Source organism: Quercus robur, chromosome 5 (genome assembly GCF_932294415.1).
Source record: "Quercus robur chromosome 5, dhQueRobu3.1, whole genome shotgun sequence".
In the NCBI taxonomy this organism is placed as follows: domain Eukaryota; kingdom Viridiplantae; phylum Streptophyta; class Magnoliopsida; order Fagales; family Fagaceae; genus Quercus; species Quercus robur.
In genome coordinates, this window is record NC_065538.1 from 7,242,837 (window position 1) to 7,259,683 (window position 16,847).

Genomic DNA, 16,847 nt, shown 5'->3' on the forward strand with positions numbered 1-16,847 from the left:
GTTGTACTACTGTAGGGAATGGTCCCATAATATCTAACCCCCATTGTGCAAACGGCCATGGGGCCGTCATCGGGGTCAGCTCTTCGATTGGTTGTCTAATAATATTGCTGAACCTTTGGCACTTGTCGTAGGTCTTGACATAAGCCTCAGCATCCTTCTGCATGGTGGGCCAATAGTATCCCGCTCGCACAAGCTTGTGCACCAATGACCTTGACCTTGAATGATTTCCGCAGATTCCTTCGTGTACCTCCCTCATGACATAGTCAGCTTCTTCCGTACCCAAGCATCCCAGATATGGACAGGAGAAGCCTCTTTTGTACAGGACATCTTTTATTAAGACGAACCTTGCCTCCTGGACCTTCAGCTTTCTTGCAGCCTCCTTTCCGTCGAGTAACACCCCGTTTTTTAAGTATGAAATTAACAGCGCAGTCCAGCTACTGTCAAAGCCTATTTCCTACATGTTGCTGGAATCTATTAGTGATGAAAGCTGAACAAAAGAGAGTACATTCCCAAGGATTTCCATATGTTCTGCTGAAGCGGCCTTTGCGAGGCGATCGGCTCGTTCGTTTTCTCCTCTGGGGATTTGGACGATTTTGGCTTCTAGGTCATCTACTCTTTCCCTTACTTGATCGAGGTATCTCTTCATCCTTTCACCCTTGCACTCGTAGTCTCCATTTATTTGGTTGGTAATGATCTGAGAGTCGCAATATATGACTACCCTCGCGGCTCCTACTGCTTTGGCGAAGTCGAGTCCTGCTATTAATGCTTCATACTCTGATTCATTGTTAGTAGCGGGGAAGTCGAGATGGACCATACATTCAATTGTATCTCCTTCGGGCGATAGTAGCACAATGCTGGCGCCTCCGACTTGTCTATTGGATGACCCATCCGTATATATGCTCCAATGAAGGGACTCTTCTACCCCCTTGTCTTCGTCATGAGTGAATTCTGCTATGAAGTCTACGACGATCTGTCCTTTGATGGCGGTTCGTGGGCGGTACTGGATATCAAATTCACTCAACTCTATAACCCATAACGCCAATCGACCCGCGGCCTCAGGATTGCTCATCACCCATTACAAGGGCTTGTCAGTCAGGACATTCACCGTATAGGCTTGAAAGTACGGTTTGAGCTTGCGGGCTGCCGTAACTAACGCAAAGACAAGTTTCTCCATAGGCGGGTATCTTTCTTTGACATCGCGAAGCACCCAGCTCACATAGTATATGGCCTTTTGTACTTTTTCTTCTTCTTTGACTAAGGCAGCGCTAATAGCTGCGGGGGAGACGACTAGATAGAGAAAAAGCTCTTCTCCTAGCTGTGACAGGCTCAGCAGTGGTGGGGAGGAGAGATAAGCCTTCAACTCCTCGAATGCTTACTGGCATTCAGCAGTCCACTCGAATGATCTCTTCAGCGTGCGGAAGAAGGGCAAACATTTATCCGTCGCCCTTGACACGAACCTATTTAGTGCTACTATTTTCCCGTTGAGGCTTTGCACCTCCTTCACATTTCTTGGTGGCGTCATCTCCATAATGGCCCAGATCTTGTCCGGGTTTGCCTCGATTCCCCTTTGGGACACCATAAATTCTAGGAATTTTCCCACCGTCACTCCAAAGGCGCATTTTCCTGGATTGAGCTTCATGTTGTAAGAATGAAGGGTGTTGAATGTTTCTTTGAGATCTTCCAGATGATCTTCCTCCCTCTAACTATTTACTAGCATGTCGTCAACGTAGACCTAGACATTCCTCCCAATTTGCTGCGCGAACATTTTGTTCATAAGTCTTTGGTACGTTGTGCCCGCATTCTTCAGACCAAAGGGAATCACTTTGTAACAGAAGAGGCCTTGACTGGATTTTGCCTGGTGAGGCGCTCCACGACTACGGCGAGAGTCTTAACTTGCTTCTCGAGGGCGATCGTGGGTGGTTCCTCTTCTTGAATGTCGTTAGCGGTTGCCATTAAGCGGGTGAGCACCATGCAACTTTTGTCCAGAAAGCGGTAATATGACTTTACACTACACGAGTTTCCACAGACGGCGCCAACTGATGATGCTGAAAATATCACCAGTAAGCCACACGGTTCTCGCGCGCCCGAAATAGCACCTACACAGCAAGAAAAGAAAAGACCTAGCAGAGAGCACCGGTGTGGTGCCGGCCAAGTACCCTCCGAAGGTCAAGTCATAATTATTTTAACAACTCTAGAGTGTTAGAGAGGGTATATCATGCGTACCTTGGTTCGTGAGGGTGCTTGGGTTTTTATAGTGTTAGGGGTTGACCTCTTTTCTTTGGAGTAGAAGTCTTTTCCTTATAGGAGTCTTCTTGGGCGTATTTCGCGGAATCCTTTCCATATAGAAATCCCTTTTAGGTTTCTCAAAATGTGGAGGGCAAGTCATTTCCTTATACACACAATCGTGGTTAGCAAGCATTCTTTGTCTAATGCCGTCAGCTTACATTATGCCTTCAGTCTTGATCCCGTCAGCTTCAAAATCCCTTCAGCTTTATGATCCCGTCAGCCTTAGGATACCTCTTCGGTGATTCTCCTTGCAACATTCGCACGTCAGTCATCAAATGGGGGCTGACGGCTTAATACATCCCGTCACATATAAACTGTCGGCTTATCTTCTGTGATCAATCTATTTTATCCTTGTCAGTACCCAACAGCCTACCTATTGGAATGAAATTACAAATAACAGTAACACTTACATTACTGAGGAATGTGGTAGGAGTACTCCACAGCTTAACCATTGCAAACTGTGTCTTTGCACGCTTTCTAGAAGAAACGTAAATTCTGCAGATGCAAAGGAAGTCGTAGGGATGATACTCGAGTGCTGTGCTTCATGTCAAGCAAGAATTTTGCAACAAAAGTTTGATGAATTAAGTGCTAAAGACCCAAATCAGAGTGCTAGAGCAACATAAAAATACTGTGCTAGTAAATACAATGATATTCTATATCAAAAGTTGGCACAAGCGTATGTACATTTGCGACTGGGTAGGTATGCAGACTCTACAGGTGATCTGAACAAGGCTTTATTGTTTCAAAATCAGTGTTTTAACCTGTTAAAGAATATGAAATACCCATATTATCTTAGGACTTATCTAAAAAGCTTTTATGGCTATCTTCAAGATGCAGAAGTTATCCTCTCTCAACTTCATAAATAGTCATACGGAGATTATATGAATAGAGGAAGCGATGATAAAGAGGATGTAAAATCGATCATTTTGGTCAATCTATCTTATCAATAAAAGCAGTGTTTAATAGAAGAGAGTCAAATTGACTCAAAGTTGTATTTACCAATGTTATAAGAAAGGAGATTTCCCTTACATTGGTGTTATCTTTTGAATACCCAATTAAGAATACTTGAGAGTGTGGACTTTCAATTTTCAAACAATGTTATCCTTTTTTTTTTTCTTTTTTTCCTTTTTTTTTTTATAGATATATATATATAAAATTTTGATGAACAAGAATATTTTATTAAGATACCAGAGGGATAAAAATCTAAGGAAAAAGAGAAAATAGAAATAAAATCATCTCAATTACAAATGACAGTCCATCGTGCAAAATTATTATCTATTAATATTATTTTTGCTAACGTATAATAAATAACTTCCTACATAATCTTTGTAGTGAGGATTGTTGTAGTCCAATCTTGATCTCTAGAAATGTAGATGCAAATGATAAGGGACAAGCAGGGAGATTAATCGAGTGCTGTGCTTCATGTCAAGCTAGAACTTAAGATTCAAATCTTTTAAATCTCAAGTGCTAACGACCCAAATGAGAGTGCTATGGATGTTGTACTAGTAAGTACCATGACATTCTATATCAAAAGTTTGAACAAGTGTACGTACATTTGTGATTGGTAGATATGGAGATGCTACAAGTGATTTGCAAACAGCCTAATTATGTTGTTTCACAATCAGCTTCTTGAAGCTCTAAAATAAATAAAATTCAGTGTCTTGAACGGTTAAAGAATATAAAATACTTAGTTATTGTTTATTGAACTTTCGGGTCTTTGTTGAACATGCTAAAAGTATTATTGATCAACCTCCTAAATAGTTAAATTGAGTACTTTTCCATTTATGAGTTTATAAAGGAATCAATTTTGAAGAGGGGATGTAAAATTTGTCATTTTGGCCATCTATCTTATCAATAAAATTAGTGTTCTATAGAAGATAGTCATTAAAAGTAGTTTTTATCTATGCCATTAGAAAGGGGATTTCCCTCGCTTTGGTGTTTTCTTTTGAATACCCAATTAAGAATACTTAAGAATGTGGACTTTCAACTTTACTTTCGCTCTCTCTTATAATTAAATAACTTCCTACATCTTATATATGCTTGCAATTCTATTACATGTTCATAATGTGTTAAAAGAGAGTGCAATGTTGTAGCTCATGCCATGACTAAGGTTGCAACTCTCAATATCTCTTTCTTTTGTTGTAATAAACTTCTCTCCCTCCTACTATATGAGGATACTTGGAAGAGGGATGTTGTTACTAGTTACCTCTGTTTTTTTAATGAAACTTTTGTTAAAAATAAAAGTGTGGCCTATGTGTTCCCAACTGAATATAGTCTCTATTTTTTTCCCTTTTTTTGAGCTTTTCCTAACTAATATAGTCCCTTTCCCATCTTTCAATACTCCCAAGTTTGCAAAAAGTTGAGCATGAATTCCACCTTAGGAGTTGCTTCACTTTGCTAGAAATTATTGTAAATTTTAATAAATTTGTCCTAGTTTTCGCCACGGTTGCTTTCAGCGGATGAGTTGCATACCAAGGTTACTTTATTGTCTCTAGAAAAGGTTTAAGCCATTTATTTTATTTATGATTGTTGTACTTAATTGAGTACTAACATATGGCATTATCAAACAAATAGTACTAACTTATGGCCGATTGCCCAAACACTCGTTTGATTAGAATTTCGTTGTAATCGGCACTTGGTACAAGTATAAAGTGCTTTTTATTTGGAAAGGTTACTCATTATATATTCTCACTAGGTCCCTTATTACATCTACACGATATATATCAAGCAGTGAATCCAATGACTGTTTCTGACTACCAATTCCCTTGAGGGAAAGAGGCTGAGAACAAGAAGACAAGGAGATGCTTGGGAAGTAAAATGTGTTGATTGATTTGATTCCCTTATCTCACACTTTTGTCTCGTAAAAGGCCGAATGCTGCAATAGATATCAACATGCTGTAAAAGGGAGGATGAATGTATCCGATACATGAAATACCTACCTTCTCCTTTCTCTACAGACCAAATAATGAGCAGCAATGCAACAGCAATCACCTTTGCATGGCCTCAAAATCAGCCTGCTTATTAGAGAAAAGAAAATAAAAATTTTACCGCAAGAAATTAGAAAAAGAATGGTCCACCTGTTATAACTCGACATACTTTCAACTAAGCATCTATATAATTTTCAGAAAAACAAAAAACACACATGCAAGAGTATAGTATTGTTCTTGGACCTTGATTAACACATTTTGTTGGAGAAGTAGGGAACAAAAAGTATACCCCCATTAGATTAGAATTTATACCCCCACTTGTCACACTGCAAAGCAACCAACATTTTGCACATCATCCACCCAAGAAGAAAAACAATATAAAATCCGCAATTAAGAAATACATATCTAACCAAAAGAGGTATCTGAGGCACACTTGCCATATAAAGGTTTGTTGATAAGGTTTTGTACGGTTACTAGAAAACTAGGAGTATTTGTCAAAGGGGAGACATAACTATCTCAAAGATCTGCCTAGTCACAAATACTGTTCTTGTATCCTTGCCCGGTTCTCCTCCCACCACAATCTTGCGTGCATTTCTCCAAATTTCTCTCGGCTGCAGAAAAAAAAACATAAAAAATAAAGGTTTTGTAATTCATTCAACTTGCATGTGACATGGATTAAGAATATAAGATAGAGAATCTGAATTATGTACTACAGTACTACTTGCTAAAAGTTCAAAATCCAGATCAGAGTTCATAGTCAGAAATATGACAAGAATCCCATTATACAAATGGCATGTTTGCTGACCGGTTTTACAAGTGTAACCTAAAGCCACAGGAACATAGGTTTTGTAACATTCACAAGGGATCCGGATGTGGCACCTGGTGCAGACAATTTGTTTTCATTGGACACTAGTAATGTTAAAGGAAATACAAGTACTAAACAAAGTACATATAGGACTGTCTCATTCCTTGACTGAAAGTGATATCCCTAAATTATATATTGAGGACATTAAACGCCTCTGATAAGTTCAGAAAAGGAAAAAAAGGAGAAAGAAAAATAATATCAATAATTTCTTGATATATCTAGACAATCAAACATCCACATTAAGATTAAATTCAAGAAAAGCAGATACTATATAAAATGTTATTAGAATACAGGATAATATATGTCAAAAATTCATATAATAAATTAATAATACTGCATTCCAGAGACAAAAAGAAAACATGTGAATTCAATTTGTTATCTTATATCATGAAAAAATTCAATGTATTATCTATAACTTAAAGTGGGCTTAAATGCCAGAACAGGGTTATCATCCTCTTAACTAGAACTTCTTAAACTGTAACCTTTTCACTTGACTGAGGGAATATAGTAAAACTACAATAAAGGCTACCACTAAGTTTCAGGATGACATCACCAGAAGGTAATGAATTATAATACCAAAAAAGGAAATTTGCAAGGAAGCACAAGATTAACATATCCATGAAAAGTTCAAAATTATATTTATTCTCCACACTACCAAAACCTGCTTACCTGAACCGGACACGTCTAAGTTCACGACCACCGCTTGGCAGTGCTCTGATTGTGATGTAGACTCCTGGTTCATCCTGTTCGATCCATTCGCCTTCCATATCACTGGCATTGCTCACAGAAAGCTCTCCAGAGCGATCTCCCTCTCTTGACGAACTAGTCCTTGCAGAACCATCTATGGATGATGTCTCTGTCTTTGCCCCACTAATGCTGGAAAGTTTAGGTGTTGAAGCTAAACCGGATGTGTCATAGCAATGATGGGACTGCATGGGGTGGTGGTCAAGTGAATCTGAAGAAGAGTAACCCATTCCCCCTGGGCGTTGGAAGTGGCGAGGCGGGCGTTCTTTGCTCAGAGGTGGAGTCATAGGGCTTGCCCTGGCAGATTCAATCCTTGAGTTCTGAAAGAGAAAGAAAAGCACTATAAGTACCAAGTAATACAGATCATCCTAGCTCTTTCACTGAGATGAAACAATTCCACTAAATGATGATTCTCTCTGATATGTTATATGATTTGAAGGCAACAATCCATCTTTGAATGGAATCATCACCATAGTTGACGGTATGAAATTAAACAACATAATTGCATAAAATCCTAAAATGTTTAGAACAGAGAGAGAGAGTGATCTCAAAACATAATATAAAATAGATTGATTATAAAAGAAAAGGAGAATTAAACTTACTAAAAAAGAAAAGGCAAAAGGCAAAGGAGAAGAAAATCAATTCATTCCAAACACGGGATATACACAGGTCAAGTTAGTTCAGATACATCTATACCATGCCACAAATATATAGTTTTTGTAATGAAAATTGTGATAACAATAGAAAAAAGCATTAATAGAAAGAAAAGGAAAAATTATCATTATTTTCCTTATGTTGCCAACATCATAATTTTTTGCATATTACATCAGGTGAGAGCTCACCTCATCTTCAGATCTAGGTGGTGTTGGAAGTGGGACTGCCTGTTGATTGAACCTCTGAACATTGTACAATTCCATGACCTTGTCATAGTTCTCCGCCCACCACCTTTGAGCTTGCCATTTATTAAACAATTCACGGCTGATCAAATTAACAAAAAATTTATAATTAGCAACCCAACCATCTACTAAAAATCTCTCTTGGAAGAATGCTTGAAAAGAAAATGAACAGATTTTAACCATAATAAAATTTGAAGTTCTTTGAGATTGCTACTTCAACAGGAGGAAAACAACTACACATGATTGCTGCTTCAACTGGCTTGGATATGATTCAAGAAAAGCAAGCTTAAAGTCAAAACCTACTGACAAGATCAACAGCTATTTTCCAAACTGATACAGGCACTGATAAATGAATCATGCCAATTTCTGGCCCACCCTCCCCAAATTTTAGGGACCTGTGGAGTGACACACAAAAATTTATTTGATTTGATTGTTTGGGTATATGTGGCTCAGCTAAACCAGCTCAAGACCAGATAGTGCACTTATTGGGGGCATTATTTTCAGAAACTATTATCTGCATATACACTAAGATGGCGTATAATAAAAAATATTTATGTTACACCATTACAGTCATTTTACTAAACAAACACACGAAGTAACTATATTGATTTCAAAACTTCAATAAAATTAATCCAAACCTAGTGAATAGATTTTAAAGATGAAACAGCCTATAATTGCGCTCCTTCAGTAACAGCAAACATTGCTGGACCAGGCACTTTACCATTAAAATAAGAATAACAGGTTTTTCAATGCAGAACTGAACTTCCAGGATATTAAGAATCGTAATGAGCACTTGAGCCAACCAATAGAAGAAAATAATACACATTCCTTTCTGTTATAATATAATAGCACTGTCATAATAAAATAGTAATGATATTAAAATGCTTTAAGTTTGTTAGACTACGATTCAGGGTACAGGGATTCATATTAAACTGGGTAAGGCACAATATCTTAATGCTCTTAACCAATATTTATAAAAGCTACTGTTATTGTATCATGATGATTCATATTATATTTTCCAATAACCTACTCCTACTCACCAGTTATACATGGAGCTAACCAAATGGAGCAGATGGAAAACACACGTAGAAATACTAGAACCTTCACGCTAAGATATGAACTTCCAATTACTTATTTCCTACTGGATCATGCCATTAGTTATAGTTATCAGCTAAAAAACTATAAAGCCAAAATCATTATGGGGTGCCCATGGCTGCATTAAATCAAGAGCCTCTTGGTTGATTCCAGTTCTGAATCAGTATCCTATTTGAGCTTTATATTTCTGTAGCAGACAAATGAGTAAAAACTTCTCGCAAAAGACCGAAGACAATGCCAGTTGTCTTTCAAGGAAAATACAAATAAAATTATTATTATTATTATTTTAAATCATACCATTGTAATTTACATTACTTGGCCATCTGGATTATGGTCCGACTATCCAAGGTTCAAAAGTTGTTAAAATACTACCAAAGTATTCATCCCCATTCCTAATGCCTTTTTACAACAAATATGTGTGTGTGAGTGGGTGCATGGGTGTTGGGGGGCTCTTGGAAATTATCCATGCCACTGTAGACTTGTAAATCTATTATTACAACCCCCCCCCCCCCCAAAAAAAAAAGTCCCAAACAAAAAACCGAACAAAAAAAAAAAAAAGACAAACTTTCAGTGATAAATAACTAATTTTTTTATATTTGGCAATCACTGGTTATCACCAACTGAACCCTCACAACATCACTTTATAGCCCAAAAAAATTGCAGAAAGTTTAAGCTTGTTTTGAGTTTTCCTCCTTATATTTCAAAAGTGGGGGCTGGGGGACAATATATTGTAAGCATAGTGCACACAATTTTCAGTCCAAAGAAGAACAAACACTAGTTGACAAGCAAAGTCGAATTACTTGTAGAATGGAAAAAAATTTATTTCTTTTGAGAATGTAACCAATAGTCCAGAAGGTCACTTTCAACAGCTATCCAACGTTTGCTTGTGAATTTTATATGATACACACAGAACAGTAGGTATCAGCCAACATGTGAAACAGCAACTTCTTTGCTCTTTAACCCATGCTTAATACACTGATTAATCTTTCTGCATTTTACTTTATTCAGAAAGGTAACAAATTTCTTTTGAGAATTCAACCAATAGTGCAGAAGGTCACTTTCAACAGGTCATCCAATTTTTGCTTATGAATTTTATATGATACACAAAGAATGGTAGGTATCAGCTCATATGTGCAACAAAAACTTCTTTGCTCTTTATTCCATGCTTAATTCACTGATAAATCATTCTGTAATTTATTCAGAAAGTTACCAAACAGTCCATTCCTGAACAGCATCCTATCTAATTACACTATACCTAAACAAAAGTTAATATTTTAAGCAATGGTTACAAATATATATCACTAATTAAAAGATCCAAATTTCAACTAATTTCGGTCAATACTCTAGCGGTCAACATTTATATATTTAAACTATTTTTCCTTAGTTTAATAAAGGTATGGGAAATAAAGAACTTTTTTTTTTTAATAATTCGATAGTTACAACAATGGGGGAGGTGGGATTTGAACCCTGAATGTCCCACATAATTCATAAAGGAGGGGAGGCAATGTAATTAAGCTACAAGGCTCTTTGAAGAACATTATTGAAATTGCAACAAAGCTGTAAGCCCCATCACATGACTTATATTACAAAAGATTGTGACAAATGAACAAGTCACATGCAATACACAGCAAAAGTTTCTCAAAGATGCTAAAATCCAACTACAAAAGACAATGTCACAGTGACTTAACCGTAAGTATTACTACCGCGCCACAACATTTGAACATACTCAAATTAAATCAGAATCTTAGATATCATATCAACACCAAACAATTGAAAGTACCTGAACCGAATCCGCTTTAGATCATTCCCTCCCTGAGGCAATGAAACAAAGGTAATGAGCACACCGGGCTCCACTTGTGCCACCCATTCCTTAGGCTCATCTTCCTCCATGAACACAACTGACTCAGTACGCCCACTCACCGAAGCAGGTGTCCCTTCTCCACTTGACAGCCCTTTTAGCCTTGCCTCCATTTCTTTCCCCCACACCCTGGGAGTGGAGTTTGAACTCCCTGTCCTGCGATACGCATAATGAAACCTTGCCGACTCTGAGGCAGCATCGGACTCTGCATAGTTCTGGTTCTTATTACAAACTGATGATCCCGAACATGGCTTGCAATTTTTATAAGCTCCTGAAGCCTTCAATGCTATGTCCTTGATCTGAAAAACACACAACTAACCCTTTAGACACCAAAGCCTCCTCTTTTTCACATACAATGAATCAAAAGAAATAAATGAGAACAAAAAAAATTGGGTCTTGATTTTCCCATTGAATGGTTTCCAAAGCTTCAAAATTCAACCAAACATACATTGTCACAGCTTTAGCATAATTCTATTCCATTTCCGCTGTTTCCATCCTAAAAATCTCTCTCTTTTTCACTAAGAAATCTAGAGGAAACAAAAAGAAACCAAATTTTAATTCTGGGTCTCTGAATTTCTGTTTGTTTGCCTACAAATCAAAGTAAACCATAAGAAAAACCAACTGGGTCTTCTTATTTCTATTCATTTTCCACGTTTTACCAAATACTGACAAAACCTACATAAGTGATAAGTCAAACAGTGAAAAACACTCTGTTAAGAAACAGTAAAATTCAAACCAATTTTCCCACATTTTCTCAGAATCCAAACAAGTACTTTGTACTACTAATATTACTCTAATAGTACCTGAGCAGTGAGAGCTTTAACAGCTTGCTTGGTACTGGGAGTCCCAACAGCGTTGTCTTCGTCATTTTGTTGCAGAGATCCATTGCCATTGAGCTGCTTGGAGCAAGCTATACACGTCAGCATCGTGGGAATTCTCAATTCCCACCCCAAGTTTCAGATCAGAAACGCCCTTTTTTGTCAACTCTGAAAACGATCTCGCTTCGTTCCAAAGGTGTTTGAATAAATGCCTCAGAGAGTTTCAGCTCGAGATTTCGCATCAAAACCTGGAAAAAACAAGAAGATTAACACAAAATATCTAGTGGGTCATTGAAAAAATGAATGAAAATTTTGATTATAATAATAAATACAGAAACTTTAGCTCTGGTGCTATTTACATTGAGAGAAAATAGCTTGGCTTGGGCAGTGAGTTGGCTCTGTTTCTTACACTTACATTGAGAGAGAGAGAGAGAGAGAGATCAGGAGGTGTAGAAGTGACCGTTAACGGAGGAATTAATATGGGGGCATGGTTTCAGGCGATTTGTGAGGGTCTTTTGGATCGAATAGTTTCAAATACTATTCAATTTTTTTTGCTTTTAAATATAGTAAATGCCAATAATTAATAGATCAGATTCACTGTGACATTGCCAGTTAGAATTGAGTAAGACACACTCTCTCTCTCTCTCTCTCTCTCACACTCGCTCACTATCTTTTTCTCCCTCTCTTTTTTTCTTTCTTTTTCTTTATAGGGCTATGACATTGAGATTTGGGCTTCTTTTTATTTTGGCCAAGTTGGCTGTGACGTGTTTAGGCTAACAAAATTTGGGTGTGACACACTGTGAGCTTTGTGTGTGTGCGTGCGTGCGTGTCTGTGCTTTTGGTTTTTGAAAGCATGCGCCACCACAAGCGCCACCCTATGTATCAATCCAATGCACAAGGGAGAGAGAGAGAGAGAGAGAACATGAAAGAATAAAAAAAACAAAGTTGAAAAAGGTTGAAATGAGAGGCTAGTGTCTATGTTAAAGTGCGAGTGTGCGACTCTACTCGCTTTGTTTTTACCAAAGTCCTTATCAAATAAGACTACAATGAGTTTAACTTTTAACTTTATTATAGAATTTCTTAATTGTTGTGTCTGTCAACAAGTTGCTGTCAAATTTCACTTTTGATCACGAAAATAATTGTTTGGATGCTTGTTTGTGACTTTTGGCCTAATATATTATGTAGTATTATTCTTAAAGAGTGACAAAAGTTGGGCCAATTTGAGCACTTGTTACTGTTCACTTGGCACAGATTTTGATAAAACATTTGAGAATTTTTCGATTTGGTATGCTCCTCCTCTTTATGAAGACAACTTTATATTTACATATTTACCAAAAAGAAAAAAAATTGCAATTTTTAAAAAAGGTTAATGGGATGAGAATGAGATATGCTTTACCTTTTATTATTTGATAAAAGGAGTAAAACATTTAATAATTTTCTTCTCACGTGGATTCAAAAAAAAAGAAAACATTATTCATTAAGATGTGATTAACACTATTATTTATTAGGTGTGGCCAAATTTTTAGGGTTCTTAATTAAGCCCACTAATAATATCATTTTTTTAATTTACCAATAATCATTCACTACATTAGCAGTTTGTAAAAAAAATTTAAAAAAATTTGTATCTCTAGCATTTTTCATTAAAAAAAAAATACTCCAAGCATCTTTTATAGTCTTTTAACATAATTAAACATATTTAATAATTTCATTAAAAAATTTTATAGAATCCATAAAGTTGAAGGCTAATGTTGAAATTTGGACTGGTTAGCAAAAAGCTCTATAAATATTTTATTAATATAAAACTTTAAAACATCATTTACTCTAATTTGTCAAATACTTTAAATAAATAAACACTCCTTATGTCTCAAATTGTTTGACTTCTATTCCATTTTGGGATGTTCCAAAATGATATCCTATTTCTTTTATCTTTTTTTTCTTTTCTTTTTTTTTTTCTTTTTTTTTGAGAATCAATGATATCCTATTTCTTATTTGAAAAGATCCAAGATAAATAATTTCCCAACATACCGTTTATTTTATTTTAAAAAAATCGATATCTCTTTTTTTATTAAAGTTTAAGTTAAGGACGGTAGTTTTGAAATTTTGTACATTTTTATCTAAAAAACAATGTATTAAATGATGTTTCCTCTATGGATTTTAGTTAGCTCAACTGGTAAAGTTTTTTATTATTGAATAAAAGATCTAGAATTCAATTACTGTCTATACCAAAAATCGATTGGTGTCTTTGTCTAATACAAAAAAACTATCATCAAAAACGAATATTATAGGTTAACACTCTCTAAAAAATAAATGATGTTTTCTTTAAAATTTTCAATTTTTTAAATTGACCAAACAAAATAGGACAGATGGACTGAGTGAGTATTAATTAAAATCTCATATCACAAAAACTTTACAACAATCTAAAATTCTAAAAAATTCACATGTATCATCAAAAACTCTATAACTAATCTAAAACTCTAAGAGAACATGGGCACCTAATTTTCTTAAATTTTTTTTTAATCCAAAGCTATAAAATTCTGATAGCATGTACAATGGCAGTAGTACAAAACCAACAATTATTGCATTTCCTTTTGTTATGATTTTCAGCTTAGGTTTCGTATTTATGGTATGTTCTTGAACAGCTTTTATGTTTCACAGTTTGTAGCAAAAAAAAAGCACTGTTGTTCCATTGCTGATTGACAGAACCGCACATGCTTTACATAATCATAATGCCACCTTTAAGAATGATTACTAAAATCTTTACTTAGTGGCAAAGTTGGAGCTACCTTGTTTTTAGCATTAAAAAAGCTAGAAGGCTCCACTAAAAAGTTTCTAAATCCCGCAATAACGATGTTTGTTCGAAGAAACCTTTTTCTGAACTAGTATAATGAAACAATTTCTCAGGCCAATTTGTCGGTGGTGACCTTTTATGACTTATAATCCCACCAATTATCTGCTTAAACCTAAGCCTAAAGCTATACAAAAAATGATTTCACAGGTTTGCTTAACAACTTAGTTTTCTTAAAAGGTAAAAGATAGTTTGGTGGGCAAGCCAACAAGAATCTGAAACCAACCCACATGTCCACAAAAAGGCCTTAGAAGAGTTTAAATAAACACACAACAATAGGACTACATGTACACAAAAAATTTGACAATTTTTTTATACATGTTAAGTTGGAAAGCTTTTATCTAGATCTATCATTAACATTATTTTTTTACCTACTACTATTAATAATATGTCACATATATCAAATTTTTATATCTATAAAGGGTCTGTTTAGGATCTACTTATTTTGCTAAAACTTAAAAAAAAAAAAAAAAAAATTGCTGAGTACTATAGATAAAGGTAAAAGTTAGCTGAAATAGTACAGTAGGATCCATAAATAGTACCAAAAAGTGCAGTGGAGCTCATGAATAGTAGCAAAAATAAGCTGACAAAAATAATTTTTACCAAACATACACAGAGGTTGCGTTTGGATAGCTTATTTTTTACTAACTTATTTTACTATTTAGCTTATTTTTTCTACTATTCATAGGCTCTACTAAACTTTTTGATACTATTTATGGGTTTCATTATATTATTTCAGCTAAATTTTATTTTTATTTACGGTACTTTCAACAAAAAAAATTCAACTTCAACAAAATAACCAGATTTCAAACTGACCCAGAATTTTTCTAATAATAAATGTAAAGGTTTACAGAAAAGTAAAGAGAATCATGCATATTGTTCAGCAAGACTCCAGTCACTGTGAAGAGGATAGTGTCACGTGAACTCCTTAAAGAAATGGACTTTGGGGTTACATGGCTCATTCAAAATATTTTTACAATATTAAAAAATATATATAATATATATAATAACAAAAAATAAATAAATAAATAAATAAATAAAAAACCTTTGAGAGCCTTCTGAATATTTAATTAATCCATAGGTTTTGCCACCCACTTCATTCAAATTTTCCTTTCCTTTCAAAAGCTTCCCCGTAGGGTGTGACTTGCACTGCTTCTCAGGATTGTACTTTGTACTACTTAACAATTTCATTTTAAAAGCTGCAATCACAAGTAAACAACCCATGTGATCAAAGAAGGGGTATGCTCATTGAATTGGACCGACCAAAACAAATAGAATGGTATTCGGTTTGCTACAATGTAATCTTGATGTGATGTGATGCATATTATCTTAATCTAAAATTAGAGTCATTTAAGTCATCTAAGATTACAAATATTTCACAGCACCTTCTTAAATTGAGGTAAGCTTACATTACTTATTGATGGGATATAATAATTCATGGAATTGACAAAATTGCCCACACTAAAAAATTTTATTTTACTCATAAAAATGAATAAAATACCAATAAACCTCTAAAATACCTCAAAACTTCAAAATAACCAAAATACCCTTGAAACCACCAAAATTACTAAAATGCACTACGAATGTCCAAAATACTCCCAAAACCTCTAAAATGACCAAAATACATTCACATTCGCAAAAAACTAGAGTGCAAACAAATCTTCTTCCTCTACAATTCCCACCTTTTCCACAACGTTGACTTCCATGCAAGTTATATCCTAGCCAAGGAGCTTCTAGAGTTAACTCCCCCTCTAATGGTGTACTCATTATTGAGTCCCATAAATCCTTCAGGCTTAGGAGGAAATCTCCTATAGTCTTGAAAGACTCCATATCAAGAGTTTTCATGAATTCTCTTTTATCCTCCTTGCCTTCAAACCTATAGACTGTAACATAGGATGTATCGTCTCTTAAGCTGCTATATTATCATCTAAAGTTGCAACTATGGTTGTCAAAGTCAAGATCTTACATAAGATCGTGGAAGGTTGGTGGGATCATGGATCATGAGATTGGATCATGGATTGTAAGATCTTAATTTTTTAGGAAAAAAATTAGTAAAAAACACATTAGTAATGGTTTTGTATGTCGAATAATCTCATAAAGTACGAATTCATCTATTACAAAAAAATAAATATTTGCATCAATATGATGCCATATTTATATCATGAATCGTCATGTGATCTTCATGGCTACGACCATACCTATACTTTATATTAATGAAAAAAAAATATTTAAATTTTAATACCATGTATCCAAAAAGTTCACCAAATGGTCAATTAGCCATCAAGTGCCAAAATAACTATCATCAACATAATTAGAAAATATTTTTCAAGTTCTAAGTTTCATAGTTACGACTATAGCTGTACTTTATACTAATGAAACAAATATATTTAAATTTTAACACAATGTATCCAAAAAGTTCACCAAATGTTTAGTTAGTCACAAAGTGCCAAAATAACTATCATCAACATAGTTGGAAAATATTTTCCAAGTTCTAAATTACAGGTTCAAAATCT

General features: G+C 35.2%; 1 protein-coding gene across 2 annotated transcripts; it reads right to left on the reverse strand.

Moving 5' to 3' along the window:
* Positions 1-5,487: 5,487 nt before the first annotated feature.
* Positions 5,488-12,393, reverse strand: LOC126724982 (protein Brevis radix-like 2). Of its 2 annotated transcripts, none has more exons than XM_050429444.1 (6): positions 11,905-12,393; positions 11,475-11,737; positions 10,594-10,970; positions 7,665-7,800; positions 6,748-7,142; positions 5,488-5,824 (listed from the first exon to the last, which is right to left on the reverse strand). In XM_050429444.1, the coding sequence occupies exons 2-6, from the start codon at positions 11,595-11,597 to the stop codon at positions 5,746-5,748; spliced, it is 1,110 nt and encodes a 369-aa protein (XP_050285401.1). In that variant the 5' UTR covers positions 11,598-11,737; positions 11,905-12,393; the 3' UTR covers positions 5,488-5,745. The 2 variants fall into 2 exon arrangements, with proteins under 2 accessions (XP_050285401.1, XP_050285400.1); XM_050429443.1 differs by having other exon boundaries at positions 11,849-12,393.
* Positions 12,394-16,847: the final 4,454 nt, after the last annotated feature.